Here is a 21699-nt window from a genome sequence, read left to right on the forward strand (position 1 = left end):
GGATCGGTTGGATTTTCTTTCGGTCGACGATGGATGCTTGTATCCGATGTAAAGGTTTAAGTCTCATGCTTAGCGGCCGTAAATCCTAACTTATACTCAGGAGCCACTGTGTAAATCAGACTTGATCACAGGTACGCGTCCGCATTTATATATGGACACAGTTATGTAACACTATCTTTGTTTATTTTACAGTTTGTTAGCAGAGCCGCCCCTCCCTACACTCAGAACACGCAGAGTGCGTAGGGCCTCATCTTGCGGAGGGGGCCCCATCTTATGCACAAATGGGGCACAATATGCGCGCCACAGTTTTCCCGCTGCGAGGCTCCGACGCTAACAGTTCACGAGCATGCTCCACCCCCCCCCCCTGTGTATTTAACTATTTATGAGGTGTGAAAACCTTAATCTACTGTGTAAACAAATGTATTAACTGTCCGATGGTATTATTAGATTCATCCCTACATACTCCCTATACTGTACATGGTTACAGTTTAATTTATCAACACAAACTAACACAAGCTTGTATTTCTTTAATGAAATTCTAGTTTTATTGGTTATCCATTTAAATGTGTTATCAACCTTTTTACTTTTAATGAAAATAAATTGTTGTAATTAATCCTTATTTAAAACACCGGGGTCAAATATTGACTAAGTGGGTTTAGTATTTAAAGTAATCAATTTTTAGGTTCAAACCCCACTGCAGCATGTTGTTGTGTCCCTGGGCAAGACACTTCACCCCAAATTGCTCCTGTGGGGATTGCCCACAGTATTGAGTATGTTAGTTGCTTTGAATAAAAGCGTCTAACAAGTAACATGTAATGTAATGTAATGTAATTTTTAACTTAGTTTGAAATCATTTTTGTTAAAGTTTTACATTAAAAGGAATGTCTTCCCTTGGGTACACATTTTTCCACCTAAACAGTCAGACTGCAGACTAAAACTAAACGTTTTCAGTTTACTCCTTCCTTGCAAGTTGACATTTATGACATTTTTGAAGATTTAGGTCCAGTATTACATATTTTATAGTAAACTTGCCTTAATATGGCCTATTTTCTTAATATAATTTGATTTCCACCTTAAAATAACTGTTGATTTATTTAATTGGTTGATGTTTATTAAAGGTCACCTATCATGCTATTTTTTAGGCAATAGCATAGGTCTCAGATATATACAAATATATAAAAAACATGTCTATGAAGTGTTTTGCTCAAAATACCAAACAGATCACCCATTCTAGCCATGCCTCATATCCCTCTATTTCACTTCCTGTTTCAAAAGTGCTGATTTTATGTATAAAGTAGGGCTGTCAAGTTAACGCGTTAATAACGCGTTAACGCAAAACAAAATTCACGCCACTCATTATTTTAACGCGATTAACGCATGTGTATTTTTTTTCCTCGGCCGCCCCGTAGTTTCAGAGCGCATCGAGTTTAAAATACCATCTACAAGCTGATGCTGACAGCCCCGCTCCTGCTGCCCGCTTGTGGCAGACCACACTTCCACGCTCACCGGCAGGCACCGACTGGCTGTTGGGAGGACCGGGAGGGTGTGTGCATGGCCGTATCTACCATTGAGGTCACCGAGGTCCGGACCTCGGTAATATTTTCCGAGCTGTGTATAACAAAACTTGTGAAATAATTACACTAAACGGGGTTCTTTGTAGTACTTCCATTTACTGACCATGGGGGCGCTGCATAACTACGTAGCCTCGATTAAAGCAAACAGAAGAAGACGACATGTATCAAGAAATCACCGCAGCCCGGACTTGTACCGGAGCAGCGGAGGAGTGATGAGGTATCTAGAGATCTGAGTCCAGCGGGCTACTTGTGTTTCTGTTCATCAGGACATCATATGAGCAGCAGATCCTGTGTGAACGCTCTACGTTAGTCAGTGGACGTCCGACAACATGCACACTAACTTATATTGCAGCTATAGGCTATACTTTGGTTTAAATTGCGTGAATAAACTAGCTAGAGAGCTAAAGTTAATTACATTCATCCAATGTCAGAAGGATTACCTTTTAACAAACGTTGTAATGCTTTTCTTTTATTTCAATTTGAGTAAAACATCGAAGATATAACATTGTATTGTTTTCTTTTTACACTGACTCAGATATAATGAGAAGACTACGTCAGTCAGTCGAAGCTCAGCTTTGGTGAGAGAGAGAGAGAGAGAGAGAGAGAGAGAGAGAGAGAGAGAGAGAGAGAGAGAGAGAGAAATATGTAATGTGTCTATAACAATAGTCTTGTGATGATGTCATAATAACATACAATTGTATAAAACACAATTTGCTTACATCTTTGTTCTCTTTTGGGAATCAAACAAAACAGATTTAAATAAAAAAAGAATGCAAACAAACAAGTGAAATGAACTAAATTGCTGAATTGCTTTTGATTCACTGGCAGGAGCGACAAGTGAAGAGGAGCAAAAAGTGAACAACGAGGGAGAGATTGAACAAAGAGAAAGCGTAGAGGACAGAGAGAGTAATGAACAGGAAGAAGACAGAGAGACTCAAGAAGATGGAAGAGAGGCTGTAGGTTAGCCGTCAGGGCCCTCTGTGAGGGCCTAAGATATTCTACAAAATAATATTTAAAAACATTAAAACAAATTATATATTTTTTAATATATTTTTTTAGTTATATTTGTCATTAGTTTTACCAAAATAACTTGATTTAATTGTATTTAAAATAACATTTCCAAAGAAATAAATCCTTCAAATCTGCCTATTCAGTTTATGTTGGAATGTGAAGAGTTAAATGAAAGAAGCTCGTCTCTGCAAGTTACTGTGAAGAGAGGAGCTGTTGGACGTCCAGGCGGTCCAGCTATGAATTCACAGAGGGCCCCGCTATAGTAACTGAACGAGAGAGTAATGTCAAATGACAGTACAATTGACCAATCATATCTTTCCGCTAAATGGGTGGGTGTTATTATCGCGGACTTTATGACAAGTTCTGCCCGCTGTGAAACGTTTCTTGTTTCCATAGCAACAACAACTTCCTGTCAACAGCGTTAACTCGCCTTCAAAATAAAAGCATGCCAAATTACACTTAAGACATACAACTGCAACGAAAGTAACAAACACAATGCAATATCCTTTTCAATTTCAAAGAACACAAATAGGGTTATTTACAGGTGTTGTTTTGTGTGGTAGAGGGTCGCTTTCATTGCGTTTTGCACCCCGGGCCGTTGTTTTGATATTCCGCTGAAGTATACGTATACGCTGTGACGTAATAACTCGAGGGAAGGGGTGGGGGTCAGAGGGCCTAGGTATAAAGTCACGGCTCGCCACTGATGTTGACAATGTTTTGTGATCATTTTAGCCTCTTCTGCATGTCCAGATCATTAATAGTAACAATCAACTGATTCTTATTATGTATTACACTTTCAAAATAATTGATGCTGACATTGTCAGCCCACTGACATGGTTTGAAATCGATATATTATCCAATTTGTGACCCCCCATAGGACTTAAAAAGCACCATAACTAGATCATGAAAATCCCAAAAATCTCGGGGGGTATCCCCCGAATTCCCCTAGCATGTTTGGACCTCGGTATTTAGGAAATCCTGGATACGGCCCTGGGTGTGTGTATGTGTGGCCCGAGCGAGAGAGAGACCTTACGTGCATTGTTGTTGTTAGCATCTGGTGCTAGCTAGCTGCGCTAACGGATATGGAGCTGTTTAAATGAAAACAGAGGAGCGACATTTCGCCACAACTGCGCCGAGCACTTGACTTTATGCAGGAAGCCAGACAGTAGGACATTGTAGTCAAAAAGTCAGCACACTCAGCACGGATAGTGCACAACATGATTGCAGCGTCCAGGCAGCTCCCGTTCGAGCATATGCCTTGAGTTGCACATAGCTCCAACGATCCATCACACACGCACACGCACACACACACACACACACATACACACACACACACAGGCACACACACACACACACACACACACACACACACACACACACACACACACACACACACACATACACACACACACACACACACACACACACGCACACACCATTTGTATTGTATTATTGTATGAGAGAGGTTCCAGGTTGAATTGAGGCGAATATTTGTAATGTTCAGAGGTTGTTGTGTTTAATATTCATGAGAATATTAAAAACTTGAAAAATATTCCTCTAAGGTACATTTAGAACAGATAAAAAATGTGCGATTAATTTGCGATTAATCGTGATTAACTATGGACAATCATGCGATTAATGGCGATTAAATATTTTTAATCGACTAGCAGCCCTAGTATAAATAAAATAAAATAAATTTAAAAAGAGGGGGCGGCGCTTATGCTCTGTCTAAACTAAATATTGCCGTGATGAAACGCCATATCATGGATTATCAAGGATTATTTCTGAAACAGTATGGAGCTCAAAGGCTTTCTCTCTTGCCGGTTATACCACAAGGTGAGTTCCTTTTTATTTCCTGCTTCTTCACACACATGCTCTCCAGTACAGGTTAGCGCTGAGTGTTAGCGATGCTAATGTAACACCGACCATATTATGTCCAAAACAGGCATTATTTCTGATATTGCTGTGGGTCCGCCGCCGATATTACATCAAATCTGGATCAGCTCCGTTGTAGCCCCGTTTTTAGAGATTTGGGTACGGAGGAAAAGAGAGAGGGTGTTATTTTCTGACGCTGCTTGAGTTCCCTGACACACCAGGGACACATATTTATGTATAAAAGACATCAAAAAGTGCATTTTGCATGATAGGTCCCCTTTAAGGGGTGATGTGAAAACGGGAAATACAAAAATAAAATTCAAAGCAATCAAATACGCTGCTGTGAAAGCATTCATTTATAGTAACACATTTATTTGAGATTACAGAAAGTCCAAAGGCACTCAACACATCAGTACATAACTTTCCAATCAGATGCGTGATGTTAAAAAAAATACACTTAAAGCTGGGGTATGTAATTTATTTCAGAAACACTTTTTGTTATATTCCATGGAATACTCTTAACATCCCGTTAGCAATGAATATATTAAATGCTTTGACAATAAATACATTAAAAAATGTCATCTGTGGAAGCCGTAGTACTGTAAAAATCCCGGCTAAAGTAACTGGATGGCCTACCTGCCTGTCAGCCTTCCATCTGTGCACAAACTTATCTCGTGCCCTGGTCATGGTCATGTGCGCGTTCGTGTGTGTTAGAGGAGGGGCTCTGTAAGGAAGTCTGAAGGAAGAGGCAGATTTTTTCCGGTTGTGTACTTTCAAATTCTAGCGCACTCGAGCTGGTTTCTCCAAAATGACATACCCCACCTTTAAGGTATTAAAATAAGATGTACAGGAATATGTGCAACAGTTGACATTTAAGTATCAAAACCGTTGACGTCATCAATGAATTTGCTCAGTTTCAGCTTTAGCAATTCATTCTGGTCTCTTCACTATTGTGCATGAGGACTGCATTCCCATCCAGAAACCTGGAATAATATTTTCCTTAAGAGTGGTGGTAATTTTTTGCAATAGCTTGACCTCCTTTTCTGGCCCCTCACCGGTCACAACATAAAAGCTGATAATCCCTGCAGGCTGGTCCACGTAAACTCCAATGGTGGAGCTGTTCGGGATATCTAATATGTCTTCATTTACACTGTTGAACCAGATCTGGTATCGTGTGCCTGACCAACACAGACCCCAGGACTCTTCATTCTCCCCCAGGCCGCTCTGCCCGGAGTTTGCTCTCCTTGCTGCTCCTTCATAGGTGGCTCCGATCGCCACCCACCCGTCGTAGTCCACCTCCCAATAAGCCCTCATGTTCCAAATAGACTCTTTGCACAAAACCTTTTAAGAAATAACAAAAAATAAACAACAGTTACAACAAACAAACCATGTGTTTCTTTACAAGCCTGTCACTGTATTTTCTATTATTTTCTGAGTCACCTGTGGAGAGTACTCGTATCTCTCTGATCTATCCAGGACAGGACAAACCTCCTCAGTCCTACGTAACACTTTAGACCCATTGTCGGAAATCCACAAAAGCTTGTTGGCAGTCTTATCATCCAAAGAAAAATTCTTCCAGTCTGTAGGAGGAAAATAAAGCAAATGCAGTTTTCATTAATTAAATCCTGGACAAAAGTGCTAAACATTCAATTGTTTGGAAATAAATCTGCTCATACACTTCAATAGCTCGACTCTGCATGTTGGCTCTGGGATGTCCGCCTCATAAACAGGAACTTTTTCTGTACGGAAAGAAAAATGGTTGAAAATACAAACTAATATTCACATCATAAAGAGCATTAAAGCATGTATCAAGACAATTACCTTGAATTGTCTTCTTTTTCTTGTTGGAATTCATTTTCTGGCCTAAAAAGGTTAAGACCAAAGGTTAAACAATCGAAAATAGATCTCAGTATTATTGTTTCTTCTTTCAGAAAGTATAGAATATAAATTATTAATAAATATTAGGAACAATTGTCTCGTATATTTTTGAAATGATAAGTTCATAAAGAGTTTTAAAATGGTAGTTACATTGGTATATTATTCTGAAAAGGTTGCACCATCAACTTTCATTCATTAATATCACTGCAACAGGTGAAGTTAAAATCCCCCCTCCCCTTTTTTCCATTTATTTGATACTTTATTTAATTCAAATATATTGAACTTCACATCTCTTTTGAAAAACAATCAAAACACATGCTATTTAAAGGTATATTATGTGCTCTCGATTTAACACTCATATGTATGTGTTTTCACATGCTTCATTTTGGTATTAAACCCATCTGTTGCTTACACTACACCATGAGGGATTTAAGACATACAGTACATGCCTTAATACACTGTTTGACAAGGCAGCTACCATAATCCAAGAAAAGTCCGGCAGTGGTAATGAATGTTAAAAGAGCTTATACATGTTTTTAATAATGCTAATGCGTTGATTTAATGAACATATATTTTCATGCCACAAACTCATTGTACCTGGTTTGTTGCTCTCTGAGATGATTATGGCAGACTTGGGTGTAGTGGGCATCTTTTAGCTGGGTTTTAATAATCCATTTCCATTTGCTAACACAATATGAAGAGTGCAAGTCTTCCACTCGACTTTTATACCCTCAGTAAATATGATTCAGCGGGGTTGAGGAGCGCCTGACGAGGTATTTAAGGTTAATGGAACAGTATTTGGCAGGGGGCCAGGGGCCATATGAGGTTACGCACTTGGCTGTGTCATATCGATTTATGTGAGGCTAAAAACAGACACTGGACACATTTGAAACATTAGAAGTCTGTTTGTAAAAGAATATCATGTGTGTTACCAAGTCCTGCATCAAGAGCATCATCGCTGATTTGTTTTCGTCAATTAGAATATAACATCAGCTTTGTAGGTAGTGTATGCTAACAGCTAACCTTAAGGAAATACAAATGTTAGTGTTGAAATTGCAATAACCCTATTATCAGTGTATTGTTAAGTAATCTAATATTTAAATGCTTGCACCACTACTTTTTTAAGAAACCAAACAAGACAAATTGTGTCGCACTCAGTGTTTTATTATTTATTCAAACTTTACATATACTGTAGCAAACATTCAAACCAGGTAACCCTATACATTATTAGCAAACATTAACAATGGAGGAATAAAAATACATATAAATATATCAGTATAAACCTTGAGTGGTCCAGTGGTGACAGGAAAGTCCAAAGGAGCGGTAGGTCAAAGGTGAACCCCACGCACCTGATTGCAATTTGTTGCCTTACCTGAAATGTACAACCCTAACTATATATCTAAGAGATACTGAATATAAGGAATACATCTCATGTGCACTAATGCTAGTATTCTAATGTAATTTGTCATTTTGTGTTTAAAGCTGCAATAACTGTAGTTTAAAGGTAGTTTAACTTCTCTCTCATAATCATTAACATTCAGATATGATGTTGTAATGTTGATTCTGACATTTATTCCTCCTTCTTTTTGATAGAGCAGTGTGACTGCGGCCCTACCCAGAAACCAGGTATCATTTTCTGCTCAAAGGGGCTCCTGATCTGTTGCAAAATGTAAACCTCCTTTTCTCCTGTGTTTTCCTCTCCCTCCTTCACCTCATCCACACCATAGAAATTGAGGATACCGGCAGGCTGGTCAAGGTAAACACCAATTGTTGTGTACTTGGGAATATCCAGGATCTCTACAAAGGAGCCGTTGTGCCAGGTGTTATAGCTGGAACCGCTCCAGCCCAGACCCCATGACTCCTCGTTCTCTCCCAGGCCACAGGATCCGTCGCTATTCCTTCTTCCTGCTCGTTCGTACGCGACCCCGATCACGACCCAGCCTGAGTACTCGATTTCCCAGTAGGCTCGGACACCCAGGATGCCCTCTTTGCAAAGAACCTTTGGAAATGTGGATGGGAATTAATGTGACTTAGAGGCAATCCAACATAACCTGTGATTTATTACTGCTGCCGGGCAGGAGAATTCAGAGTACTCCGACTTGCAATGCCAAACCAGCTGCATCAGGATTTAAATAAACACACGGGACAGCCCTCAAGTAGAGAATCCCGTTGCCTAGGTTTTACAATCACATTAATGGCTATGGCAGGGTGATGACAGTATTATACACCCTTATCTTATTTTACACCATATTGAACATCAGGAGAAATTAAATTGCATCATTTCAGACAAAAATAAGTGCATCTTCACATTGTACCTGTGGAGAATACTCATATCGCTCTGGTCTATCCAAGACGGGACAAGTGATGTCATCGGTCATTCGGGCCACCTTAGCACCCTGCTCTCCGACCCACAGCATCTTATTGGCTGTCTTGTCATCAAAGGAAAGGTTGAACCAGTCTGGGAACAAAACAACAGAAATAAATGGCAAAAAATTAAACCTTTTTTTAATTACAAATTGTGAAAGATTAAAAACTTGAGTGACAATCTTACGTTTTATAAGATCAGATCTGCATTTAGGCTCGGGGGTGTTTGGCTCGTAGAAGGGGACATTCTCTGAGGAGCAGGTGACAGAAAAACAAGGTCATGGAAACTGGAGACGGATGGCATTTTTTAATCTGTATTCGCAGAATAATTAAAAAGCACAAGCCTGATTTTGATCAACGACTGCTACTACTACTACTACTACTACTACTACTACTACTACTACTACTACTACTACTACTACTACTACTACTACTACTACTACTACTAATAATAATAATATTAATAATAATAATTTCTAATAAAAACATTCATTAAATTACCTGTTGGTGACTTGCCCTTTTTAACTTTTTTTTCTGCAAAAAAAATAAAAAAAGAACAACAATTTGAGAAAGTGCAACGTTCTGTATAATGAGTTTCATACTGGGCTGTTATAAATAATATCGGAAAGAGTTCATGTCAGGTGTGTCCCAACAGGTGATGAAGTGCAAAAGGGTGTATACTTAGAAACCATCTGCCTCTGCCGGCTCATCAGCAACTTTCTGGAGCCAGTGGCTGATTCATGCCAGGCAGTTAGAATTAACAAGACACCTCAAATGTTGGAGGGGGGTAAGCCTCAGTCACACACACTGGAGCGCTGCATGAAGCTCAGAGCAGTTTATCAGATGAGAAGAGACATGATCTACTTGCACAAATCCGATAAATTGGGGATGTAGATCGAGTATTTGTTTATTGAGGTAAACAACAACTAGGAGAGTTGGGTAAACCCATAAAAAAAGTGACAAATTCCATTTAATGTTGGCCTAAATGAAACACAGCTATTTTGCAATAGAGTTAATGTGAGGATAATAGATTGTATCACATGGTTTATTCATACATTTGATAAGGAGGCTATTTTTTAATAAAGGGAGCTTATAATGCAGACAGAAGATAATTAACTCTGCTAGCATTTAGATTTCAAATTAGGGTTGATAACAGGCGGCGTATTGTGTAGCAACTTTCCTTGAACTAATAGCTGATGGATAACAGTTGCATTTCAGGCTCGGACCTGATGCCAATTTTGTAAGGAATACTTGTGCAAGCATTCAGTGTCCCGTTTGTTGTTACGGACTGAGATCAAGAGGAGGAGACACCTAATCCGGGCAGCATTAAGATGTCAGCGTCAACTAACATAAGTAATGAGTTTTATTTATATCAACACATCTCCAAAATAAACCATCTTATCATTCACACATTGGCAACCCATCAGAACACAACTTAAGTTTGTCTTGGCGAGCGAAAAAAAAAAAAAAGTTTGAAGTTTTGAAAATGAAGTTATGTTTTGCGTGCTGTTATGATTATTTGCCCTTTTCAAATTGGACAGTTATTTTAAAGCCACTTGTGACTTGGATATGAGATTATATTTATCTCTCTGCTGACAGAAGGCTGATGGGCCATGAGAGAATGTTAGGCCACATGTCTGAATATAGCTGTGATGAAAACAACTGCTTTGTCTGCCCTCATTACAACATGACACCATACAAAACATTTAAGCTCTAAAGTAGCTTTGAACTCCCTCTGAGGCCATCGGGCTTGTTAGGCAAGTGACAGGAGTTGAATGCATTTTTTAAAAAATGATTACGCAATGATCTAACTGTCTGTTTTTATGGTGAGAATGCACATTTTAGGTGTTAGAAGAAATACACGTTTTATTAGGACTACAATGTTGTGTTGAACAGGCAAAATGCTAGATTTTTCTTTTGACAATTATACAATTTTTAACATCAGTAACTGCAAAGTAGATACGGTACTCCTCTGAAAGTTATTTTACAGGTTCATATGAGATTGTTTTCCTCTGTTGTCATGATAAAACTGTCTGTAAGCTGACATTATTGAGCTACAATCCTGCTGAATGTCACCCATTTTCAAGATGGGTATTACACTACACATACAACATTTGAATACACGTTAAATCTTGTTTAATGCATATGATGTTGACGCTTACAGACCCTTGCTCCCAGGCAGTAAAACCATTATAGGCCCCTCATAACGACAAGCATGAAATCTGCCTGTGAAATATTGCGCTATCCATACAGACATTAACTCTAGTGACCCATTCACTCAGGATATACCTCGGAGGATAATAAAAACTGCTGCAGTCACAGTAAGGCTGGGGTACTTGAATCAGTACATTTAAAGCATTGCTGATCATAATTGCTGCATTAGCGCCTACTAAGATATGCTGACATATTACTTAAAGGCTTAATTTACCAGAAAATGAATTTCTTTTTCAGGAATTTAGGATGTGCTAAGAAATGGATGACATTTAGCAGGAAAACATTACAAATTTGAATTTACTGTACACAAACAAATGATTAAAAATGGAAAAATATAGGAAATAATTTCACCTTTATCTGCCATCCGGCTGTCAGAAATGATTCTGTTGGTGGCTGGCATTCTTGATGAAAGGGTTTTAAAGCTGCTGTGGTGAGCCTGTCTCGAGCCTGATGTCACCGGTCCCTCTAAGTTTGATGGGTCTCTTTTGGCTCCACTGCGTGACAACTTAATGCCACTCTTATATACCTTTAATGCAGGACAAAGGTGGAGGAATGAGAGCCGGTGGCGTGGACATGACCGTGAGATAAAATGTTCCAATAGAAAAGGAGGGGGAGGATGGAAGCTTGTAATTGGAGCTGTATGTTTTTCCTTAAAAAGGTTACATGGATGCTTCGATATCTGAAGTACAGCCCCTGGTACCAAGTAAACCACGCCCCCTCCCACTGTATCACAACCACTGATCCCTCCACATTGCACAGTGACAGCATTGGTGTATTGATGGTGGACAGGATTATTGGTCTATGCAAACACAACCACACGGACATGCAAGCATGAAAACATGCCAGCATGCACACACACACACACACACACACACACACACACACACACACACACACACACACACACACACACATGAATTATGCGTATAAGACTGCAAAGATCTGTTTGGTTCCTGGTGAAGCTGTGTGGGGTCTAGCAGCTGCAAATGTGTATTTGTAACTTTGTTCGATATCAAAATGTGATGCAATGTATTTACACATGCTCTCAGGGACATTTAGGGCTTTTTGATTATTTTTTAGAATAATTTTGGCTGAGTAAGGCAACATTTAGGTTTTGTTTTCATAGCTTTGTTTTCTTGATTTGGAACTGAAACCTCAGCATCAAAGGTCTATAATAAACTGTGTTTCAAAAATGCAGACACTAACCTTAACCCTAACATTTAAAAAGATATACCCGTTGAAGAAACCACTGGTTTGTTCCTGTGGCATTTACAGCAGAAAGTCACGCATTCTATTGCATCAGGATTTTTACTTAGAGCCCTGACTGACTTCAGAATTGTAGTTTTTATTGCTTTCTATAAGATTGAGGGGGGTTTTTTAAAAGAAGAAAAAACGATAGGGGTATTATGTCAACAAACTTTTCATTCATAGGGTTCCAATTCTGAAAATTATAAAATATCTGGTTGTCAACATTAGGAATTAAGTGAAAATATTTAAATCAGTGAAAGTGTAACATTTTGTATGGCAGTTGACAAAGACAGTTTGTCCTCTAAGTGTGGATGATGATGATTGTCTATAGAACAATACAACAACAATATATAAATATAATATACAAAATACAGTATAATATATATATATTAGGGCCGGGACTCGATTAAAAAAATTAATCTAATTAATTAGAGGCTTTGTAATTAATTAATCGAAATTAATCGCATTTTTAATCACATATAAATATTTGACCTGAGAACAGTGAGAAGCAATTTTTTTCACATGGATTTTAGTATACCATTAGGCGCATTCACACCGCAGTACTTTTCCCACAAAGGTTCATGAGAATTTAGTTCATGAGAACTCTTTGAACCTGGGGGAGGATTAGGCAAATGAAGCCGCTGACGTCACTTCTTCTTCTTCTGCTTTGGGTTTACTGGCAGGCCGCAAACGGCGTATACTGCCGCCCAAAGTCCCCGGCCGGAAGTCCCCGGAGTTGGGGCCTGGCTTCAGTAGAAGCTGCTGGGAGTCCCAGCAGCCTTCCGAGTAAATCGCCAGAACGCCGACACCTCCTCATCTCCACCGCTCCCATGTTTTATTTGTGTTGCCATAAATTAGTCTCTCTGCGTTTCTGCGCTGGGCTAATGCTAATGCTAATGCGAGGATAATAAAATGGCGGCTTCACAAAACTTTTTGGGAGTTTTACGGGGCGTGGTTTGCAATCCGCCCAGCCAATCAGAAATATAGCTCTTTTCTCACAAGAGAGCCGCACGAAAGTCCCTGCTCTCTAGCAGCTCTCTGCTCTCTAGCAGGGGCTTTCGTGGGGGTAAAAAGGTTCTCATGAACTAATTTTAGTACCGGCTCTTTTTGGTGTGAACGCGATAAAAGAGGCTAACGTCCACGCTAGCTTCCACGCTAGCTGCTATATGTTTTGCATTGAGGTGATACTTGAGGCTTGATGTGCTGCGGTGATATGCGAATTCCTTTTTGCATAATTTGCACACAACCGTGCTCTTATCGACGCTTCCATCCGTCCGTTTTTTAAAACAACATTTCCCACTGTTGTTCACTGTGGTTTGTTGTTGTCTGAAGTCATGAACGTTAGTTGGTGCTCCAGTATAATCGGTACGCCTGAAACTCATCCAGTGAGAAACGTTCCGTGGTGCAAAAATAAGTGCGATTAAAATGCGTTAATTTTTTTAACGCGTTAATTTTTGTGTAATTAATTAATCTTAATTAACGCGTTAAAGTCCCGGCCCTAATATATATATAAATGATATACAATCTACAATATAATATATATATATATATACATTATACACAATATACAATATAATATATATATATATAAATGATATACAATCTAATATATATATATATATAAATGATATACAATCTACAGTATAATATATATATATAAATTATACACAATATACAGTATAATATATATATATATATATATTGTACTGTACTGCCATAATCATGCATTTGAATATACATTTAAAATATACTATGCTTAGAACAAGCAGTCCAAACGTATACATACTGTCTATAAATAAACAAACCTAAATACAACTATATAACCTATTTACCTTCTTTGCCTTGAGGAACCTTAGGTCGTCATACCTCCATAGCTATGGACTTGACATGTATTATCGCATCAACCATAAACTATTACAAGTGCCTTTATACCCAGGGTCAAAAGAAAAAGTATGTCGCAGGTCATAAACCCCTTTCCTGTGATTTGCTTCCCGCTGTGAGCCGGGAGCTCAGGTGTTTATGGTCCCGGCAAACAGCCAACTAGTCAAGGCTGCCCCAACCTTCTAGTTTTCCTGCCTGCCCAAGCAAATGTCTGGCGGGCAACCAACATACTAAACAGTAAATAGCGGGAGCTATAGTGACCGAACTGTCTAAGATTGCCAGTGATACATAGAAAATAAATGAGAGGTGGAGTGTCGGTGACGGGTTTGCGTGAGGGAATCTAAATTCCTCCAATCGTATCTCGTAGATCAGAAACCGGGGGCCAAGTGGCTTTCAAACCAATGCTGACAGACAAATGATCTCCACCACAAAGGCCAAGCTGTGACCCCTCACTCTGCGGCTCTGCACAGTCAAGGTCATGACTTCAGTTTTAGAAACGCCAAGAGAGTCTATTGACAATCTGTATCATAAAACGTACAAAGGAAAAATTCAAAGTTAAATGAGAATTAAAACTAAATCACTTATGTTTCCACTGTTCTGATTCCCTAAAAAGGTTGTTTCAACATTAAAAACAAACAAACCACAGAACAACGGGTAATCATTTTTAAATAGTTTAGAACTTTTTCTACTTTTACAAAAAATTATCAAAAATGACAAAGTCACCAATCAATACACATTCAGGAGATGCTTATAAATGACCAATTATTAACCAAACCCGGGGAATCTATATAGAACAGTTTATATATTACTTTGTCAAAGGAGCAAAGAAGCATTTACTTCATACCTTAAGATTATTAAAAGGCATAACAGAGCAAGTCAGTAACATTATAAAAAAATGTAAATCATTACCTTAAAGTTCTCTCCTTAAACAGTGAATTAAGAGAGATGACCTCTCTGTCGTCCAGCTTTCTCTTCTCTCCACCAAAGATGTGGCGTTAAGCTGTTCCTCCTGTCTTGCAGTGTCTGTGAAGGATGACCACATTCCTGCACAGGTATCAACTTCAAAGATGTGATTATGATGACAAAGTGATGACAGAACAATTGTAGCAACAAATTCTGAACGACAAAGATAAATACGGGTCAGCTGGTCATGTGTTGGCGCTGATCGGGCGCTGATCTGAATATCCAGGTTTGGCTCAGTAGCACGCCTATTATTGAGCTCATTATCTCTGCATACCTTACCAAAATTTCTCTGAGGGAGCCCCAGGGGGCCTCAAAAAACTTTAATACCCTCTTTCCTGTGGGTATATAAAGAAGCTATTTGCCTCACTGCAGCAGAGAGAGAAGCGATTAACGATGCCAACCAGTGCTCCCAGTCAGAGAATCATGCCAGCAAATGGAAAATCTGGTGAGTAAACTCCTTTTCTAGTCCTCAGTAGATAATGCCTGATAATGCAGAACCCTGGAGTTTAATCTGCCAGAAAACAAATCTTTTGTTGAGATAAAGTGCATACTGATGGTAAGAAACATTTCTTTTAGATTTAGAGATGAGAGCAGAGTTGTAAACTTTACATTTCTAAAAGTTTTCAAACTTAAGATTGATTGTTTTATAATTACAGGGACAAATCCTGAAAGAAAAAAAGATTCAGCCTCTCCAACAGGTATGATGTTTTAGCAAACCATGAAAAATATATATCTCTAAATGTGAACTCACAGATAGCTTAACTTTTAAAATGTATTTTAAAAAAAGATTTTTAAGACAATGCCTCTGCTTCTTAGAAAAAGTTCCAGACTACGAGCTTAACATCCCTGAGCCCACATGCAGAGCTGACCTTCTGAAACGTAGGAACAACCATTTAAAAATGCCTTTCTTTGCTCTCATGACACATACAGTACAGTTTCTCCTTCTGACCGTCTTTGTTGCAAATTTTCCAAATCCCTCAGACTGGATCGACCTTTCCCTGGATGACAAGACAGCCAATAAGATGCTGTGGATCACTGAGGGTGGATCCAAGGTGTCACGCATGACTGATAACGTCACCTGTCCCGTCCTGGATGGACCAGAGAGATATGAGCATACCCCCCAGGTAGGTTTTATCAAGAGTAAATCCAGATCTACATTTTTCCTGCACTCAAGAAATATCCTTTTTCTCTTCAAGGTTCTTTGCAAAGAGAGAATCTTTGGTTTCCGAGCTTATTGGGAGGTGAAGTACTCAGGATGGGTGGTCGCAGGAGTCGCCTACGAGGGGGCAGGGAGGAGGGGCAGCGACGGACAATGTGGGTTTGGAGAGAATGATAAGTCCTGGGCTCTCGGGTGGGGTGGATGCCGCTACCAGGTGTGGTTCAATGGCAATAATTCAGAAATATGGGACATCCCAGAGTGCACCACCATTGGGGTTTACCTCGACCAGCCAGCTGGGGTGATGAGTTTTTATGCAGTAGAAGAAGAGAAGGAGGGAAAGGAGAGCGAAGTGAGACTGCTGCACCGGATCGAGAGCTCCTTCAAAGGGAGGATGGTGCCCGGCTTCTGGGTGGGACAAAAGTCCTCATGTTTCCTAGTGAAACATGGAGAGTAGAGTTTGTTTTCTATATCTGTTTTCTTACATTTCCAGTTAAACTTAAAATATGTTTCACTGCAACACATATTTTAAGTTAATGCAACTATTCTATATCAAAATGTGTGTACAAAGAAACACGTATTATTGAAGAAGCTGCTATGTGTATGAGTTTTCTTGTGTATCGTTGATCTGTTATTTAGTCGAAAGTGAATGTTAAAGGTCCCATGTCATGGCCATTTCTACTGATCATATAATTCCATTGTTGAGGTATACTAAAATACATTTATATTGTGCAATTTTCCAAACTCACATTGGTTTCTAATACAGCATCTCTGTATACAAGGCCGGCTCTAGACAATTTGCAGCCCTAGGCGAGATTTTAGCTGGCACCCCAGCCAGAGAATCGTACAATAGAAAAGATAAAGGTCAATAGAGTATCGATTGTATTGAACATTTTAAAGTAAAATGCTTCAATCTGGTGCACTTTGAGCATAATTACTACTAGATCTAGGGGGTACAACTCTAATCACCCATATGAAAAAGATCGGTTTACATTTTTGTTGCAGCCAATTTGATGTATTTTAATATTTGTATATGAAGGTGCTGTGATACTACTGAATTGACCTGGGCATAGGCGGGGACTCAGCCAATTTCAGGGTACAGCCTACTATTTAGGGAGGACACAGGTGCACAGCATTAGGGATTGGGAATCACCAGAGGGAAGTCACACAGTTTTTCAACCGTGCGTGTTTTCGCTTATTTTCTGTTTGTTTTGAGTTAATTTCAGTTTATTTCTTTATCACAGTTTAGTTATCAGTTAAACACCCGGCTCTTGTTTTGCTGTCATCATCCTGCAATCCAAATAAACATCTTAAATGCACTCAAAGAGAAGACCTGATTTGCTGTCAACACCACGCGTCTGGAAAAGCTTCACACCATATCCCTCACTGGCAAATATTTGTTGTTCGGTTGCCTTTGCATTTGTTGAAAAACTCGCTTCCAAAGACGGATGGACAGAGGAGGACATCGCTGTATTCATTGACTTTTCCCGACTTAAATCCACGGTACGCACCCGCAAGAGGAACGGGGACGGACCAAACATCAAAGTCACGGTAGGAGTATTTATGAATGAATAAAAGGTTGCGGAGGAGAGTGGCCTTCACGCAACGGGATACAGGCAAATCCCATAAAGTAATTCTAAACAAAGCCTCCGTGGATTGCTAAATAATGGCCATGAGTAACGAGGAAAATCAGGAAATGAACGCAGAAATGAACGCTGCTGTCAATCAAACTGAAAAGGAGGATGGGCTTGTTAAAAGGACAGCTAAACTCACATATAAAGCAGCGGAAGCAAAGATATTATCTATGCAAAAGGATAGGAATTCTGGGATAAAGCAATTGTGTAAAATGGCAAAGGAATTGGAACAAATGATGATTTCAGATGGAAATGTTTCTGACATACAAATCAAACATGAAATGTTGTGGAAACTGTCTGGGGAAACTACAAGGTTGCATGAGTCATTACAACCTTTGTTGCCTGAGGATGAAATGTTTAAATAAACGGAATGGTTTCAAAATAAAATGCACAATGTTAAAGGAGTAATACACAAAATGGAAAAATGGGTCCATGCAAACAGGGAGAAATGCATACAGGTTGTGGATGATGAAAATGATGTGTTACATGCAAATGAGGAGCTGGATAATATTGGGCCAAATGACAGTATTTCTAACATTGGTGACAAAACAAATGTGTCAGGTGGAAGCTCTGGCCATTCAAGGTCCTCAAGGTCAACAACGTGCTCTGCATGTATCAAGGCAGAGGCTGAAAGGGCTGCGCTCCTGGCTTTGGAGGCTGCTCTCAAGGAAAAGCATGAGCTGGAAGCTCAAGAGGCTCAAATTAGGAAGAAAAGGGAATTGCTTGAAGTGCAAAGTCAGATTGCTGCGCAGACAGCAAAAGTCACAGTACTCCGAAACATAGGAGTCACAAATGGAACAAATTAATATGTGTCAAAACACAAGTCTGCTCTCAAACCCTCTGCTGTGCCATTTGTTCCACAAACTTCAAGTTGTACCGACAATCATCCACCAACAGGAGGCAGTAAAACTGCTATGTCAATGAAAGCACAATTATTGGAGCCAAACTGTCAATACAATCATCCACCAACAGGAGGCAGTAAAACTACAAAACCCACTCAATCACATCAAAATCCATACAACCAGTACAATCCACCAACAGGAGCTGCTAAAGCTGCAATGCCATTACAGTCTCAGCAGCTACAGGATCCATACAACCAGTTCAATACTGCAGCTACAATGCCAAGTGGAACAGGGGCACGGCGCAAAGAAACCATTTCACAAGGAACCAGATCAAAAACGTATGCTTTAAATCACATCCCAAGCATGCCTCAAAGGTCTTTGCAGTCATATCCCAGTGCATATACACAACAGCAATGTATCCAAGTCAATGAGGACCAAGGCAGAATGCCTCAAATATCTCGTCAGTCATATTCAACTGCACAGCCATCACAGCAATCATACCAATACAGGGAGGAACCGGACCAAGGCAATATTTTCACCATCATGCAAAAGCAAAACGACATCACAGCATTACTAGTGCAACAGCAGTCTTCATTATCATTACCCCCAAGGGACATACCAGTGTTTGATGGAAACCCTCTTGAGTACAACTTATTTGTCAGAGCTTTTGAAAATGGAGTGGAAGGAAAAGCTGCTAGCAGTGTAGACTGCTTATACTACCTAGAGCAGTACACTCGAGGGCAACCTAGAGAGCTGGTCAAGAGCTGTCAACACATGCCATCTGACAGGGGGTATCAAAGAGCAAGAATGCTTTTAGAAGAACGCTTTGGAAATTAGCAAGAAATAGCCACTGCATATATGGAAAAAGCACTTGGATGGGCACCACTGTAGTCAGAGGACATCAAAGCCTTACAAGCATTTTCACTATTCCTACGCGTCTGCTGTAACGCTATGGAGAACATTAGCTACATGTCAGAAATGAATATGCGATCAAACATACGTGCTATAATCATGAAGTTACCATACAAACTGAGGGAAAAAATGGAGAAAACATTGCTTTTGAACATCAGGAGAGACGCCATCGTCAAGCAGGTTTTCAGTGACTTGGTCAATTTTATTGAGAGACAAGTGTCTATTGCATCTGACCCACTGTATGGAGACATTCAAGACACAGTTGTCTCATTCTCAAAATTCAAAGTTGGAAATAAAGTGTCACAGGGACGTATAAAGGAGAAAGGAAGCAGTTTCGCTACATCTGTGGCAGCTGTTAACTCTGAAACTCAAAAGGAGAAATACTTACCTGATAAGTCAACAAAGGGACCTTGTCTGCTGTGTGAAGAGGGCCACAGATTGGAAGTGTGCCCCAAGATGGAAAAGAAGCAGCATCGGGATAAAATTGATTTCCTAAAAATGAAAGGTGCTTGTTTTGGATGTCTATCAGTTGGACACATGAGTAAAGATTGTCACAGTCGGCTGTCTTGTAAGTTGTGTAACCTGAAACATCCTAGCATTCTCCATATCCATGCAAAGGAATGGAAATAAATCAAGTCAAAGGACTCGTAGCAAGAAACAACAAGGATGAGTCAAGCCACTACTCCCAAGACATGTGGCCATATAGGAGCCGGAGCACAGGATTGCGTCTTGTCAATTGTGCCTGTAAAGATCAAGGCAAAGAAAGGCAGCACAATTCTAAAGACCTATGCATTTCTAGATCCCGGCAGCTCATCTACTTTCTGCTCTGAGCAACTGATGAGGAAGCTAAAGGTGAGAGGAAGGAACACTAAATTCCTGATGAAAACAATGAATAAAGAAAGCTTTGTCAACAGTCACGTCATCTCAGGATTAGAGGTAGCTGCACTCAATGGTAACATCTATATTGAGTTTCCTGATGTGTACACCCAATGCAAGATGCCTGGGACTCGTAATAACATCCCACAACAGGAAGACTTGTATGCTTGGCCATACTTGGACTCTGTGGAAATTCCTGCTATCGATGCTGATGTGGAGCTGTTAATTGGAACTAACTCTCCAGAAGTAATGGAGCCATGGGAAGTGATAAACAGCAGGGGTAAAGGACCTTACGCTGTTAGAACCCTATTGGGATGGGTTGTCAACGGACCATTGAGAGGAGGCAATGAGAGTGGGAGTAGCTGCCCCACAGTCACAGCCAACCGCATATCCATTGCTCACATAGAGGAACTGCTGGTGAAGCAGTACAACCATGACTTCAATGAGAAATCAGCAGAAGACAAGCCAGAAATGTCCATAGAAGATCTTAAGTTCATGCAAATTGCCAACACTTCAGCTGAACTCAACAATGGACATTACTGCTTGAAGTTGCCTTTTAGAGAAGAGGACAATGTTGTCATGCCCAACAACCGCCATCTTGCTGAGCAAAGGGTCCTCTGCCTAAAAAGGAAATTGGAGAGAAATCCAACATTCAAAGAGGAATACACCAACTTTCTTGATGTCATAAACAACGGCTATGCAGAGAGTGTGCCAGAGCATCAGGTGAAAGGAAAAGAAGGAAAGGTGTGGTACATCCCGCATCATGGGGTGTACCATCCTAAAAAGAAAACCCTGAGAGTGGTATTTGACTGTGCGGCAAGCTACAAAGGTGTGTCACTCAACACTAAACTACTCCAGGGACCTGACTTGACAAATTCCTTGCTCGGAGTTCTCACAAGGTTTCGCCTAAACTCTATAGCAGTTATGGCTGACATAAAAGCTATGTATCATCAAGTCCAAGTGGCAAAACAGGATGTAGACTTTCTTCGCTTCCTATGGTGGCCAAGAGGTGATCTGACACAGCCGCTCACTGAGTACAGAATGACTGTTCATCTGTTTGGTGCAATATCATCGCCCAGCTGTGCCAGTTTCGCCCTTAGAAAAACGGCTGAAGACCACAAAGCAGACTTCCCAGTTCATGTAACAGACACCATCAAGCAGAACTTTTATGTGGACGATTGCTTGAAATCCTTGCCTTCAGAGGCAGAAGCCATGTCTTTGGTTACAGACCTGACCGCTCTATGCCAGTTGGGAGGATTCCAACTGCTGAA

The 21699-nt window shown here is 40.0% G+C and overlaps 3 protein-coding genes across 3 annotated transcripts; 1 reads left to right on the top strand and 2 right to left on the bottom strand.

Annotated features, from left to right (window-relative positions):
- Nucleotides 1-5214: 5214 nt before the first annotated feature.
- LOC117545149 (tripartite motif-containing protein 16-like protein) lies at nucleotides 5215-7036 on the bottom strand. Its single transcript, XM_034214838.1, has 5 exons — nucleotides 6936-7036; nucleotides 6282-6323; nucleotides 6137-6199; nucleotides 5901-6040; nucleotides 5215-5801 (listed from the first exon to the last, which is right to left on the bottom strand). The coding sequence occupies exons 1-5, from the start codon at nucleotides 6985-6987 to the stop codon at nucleotides 5391-5393; spliced, it is 708 nt and encodes a 235-aa protein (XP_034070729.1). The 5' UTR covers nucleotides 6988-7036; the 3' UTR covers nucleotides 5215-5390.
- A 452-nt stretch (nucleotides 7037-7488) lies between these two features.
- LOC117545049 (stonustoxin subunit beta-like) lies at nucleotides 7489-15084 on the bottom strand. The gene is made up of 6 exons (XM_034214698.1): nucleotides 14955-15084; nucleotides 11268-11442; nucleotides 9204-9236; nucleotides 8890-8952; nucleotides 8654-8796; nucleotides 7489-8337 (listed from the first exon to the last, which is right to left on the bottom strand). The coding sequence occupies exons 2-6, from the start codon at nucleotides 11314-11316 to the stop codon at nucleotides 7909-7911; spliced, it is 717 nt and encodes a 238-aa protein (XP_034070589.1). The 5' UTR covers nucleotides 11317-11442; nucleotides 14955-15084; the 3' UTR covers nucleotides 7489-7908.
- A 317-nt stretch (nucleotides 15085-15401) lies between these two features.
- On the top strand, nucleotides 15402-16621 carry LOC117544853 (stonustoxin subunit beta-like). Its single transcript, XM_034214330.1, has 4 exons — nucleotides 15402-15453; nucleotides 15825-15887; nucleotides 15990-16132; nucleotides 16205-16621. Exons 1-4 carry the CDS (start codon nucleotides 15402-15404, stop codon nucleotides 16619-16621), a joined length of 675 nt encoding a protein of 224 aa, XP_034070221.1.
- The last annotated feature ends 5078 nt before the right edge of the window (nucleotides 16622-21699 follow it).

Source organism: Gymnodraco acuticeps, unplaced genomic scaffold (genome assembly GCF_902827175.1).
Source record: "Gymnodraco acuticeps unplaced genomic scaffold, fGymAcu1.1, whole genome shotgun sequence".
NCBI classification, from domain to species: Eukaryota; Metazoa; Chordata; class Actinopteri; order Perciformes; family Bathydraconidae; genus Gymnodraco; species Gymnodraco acuticeps.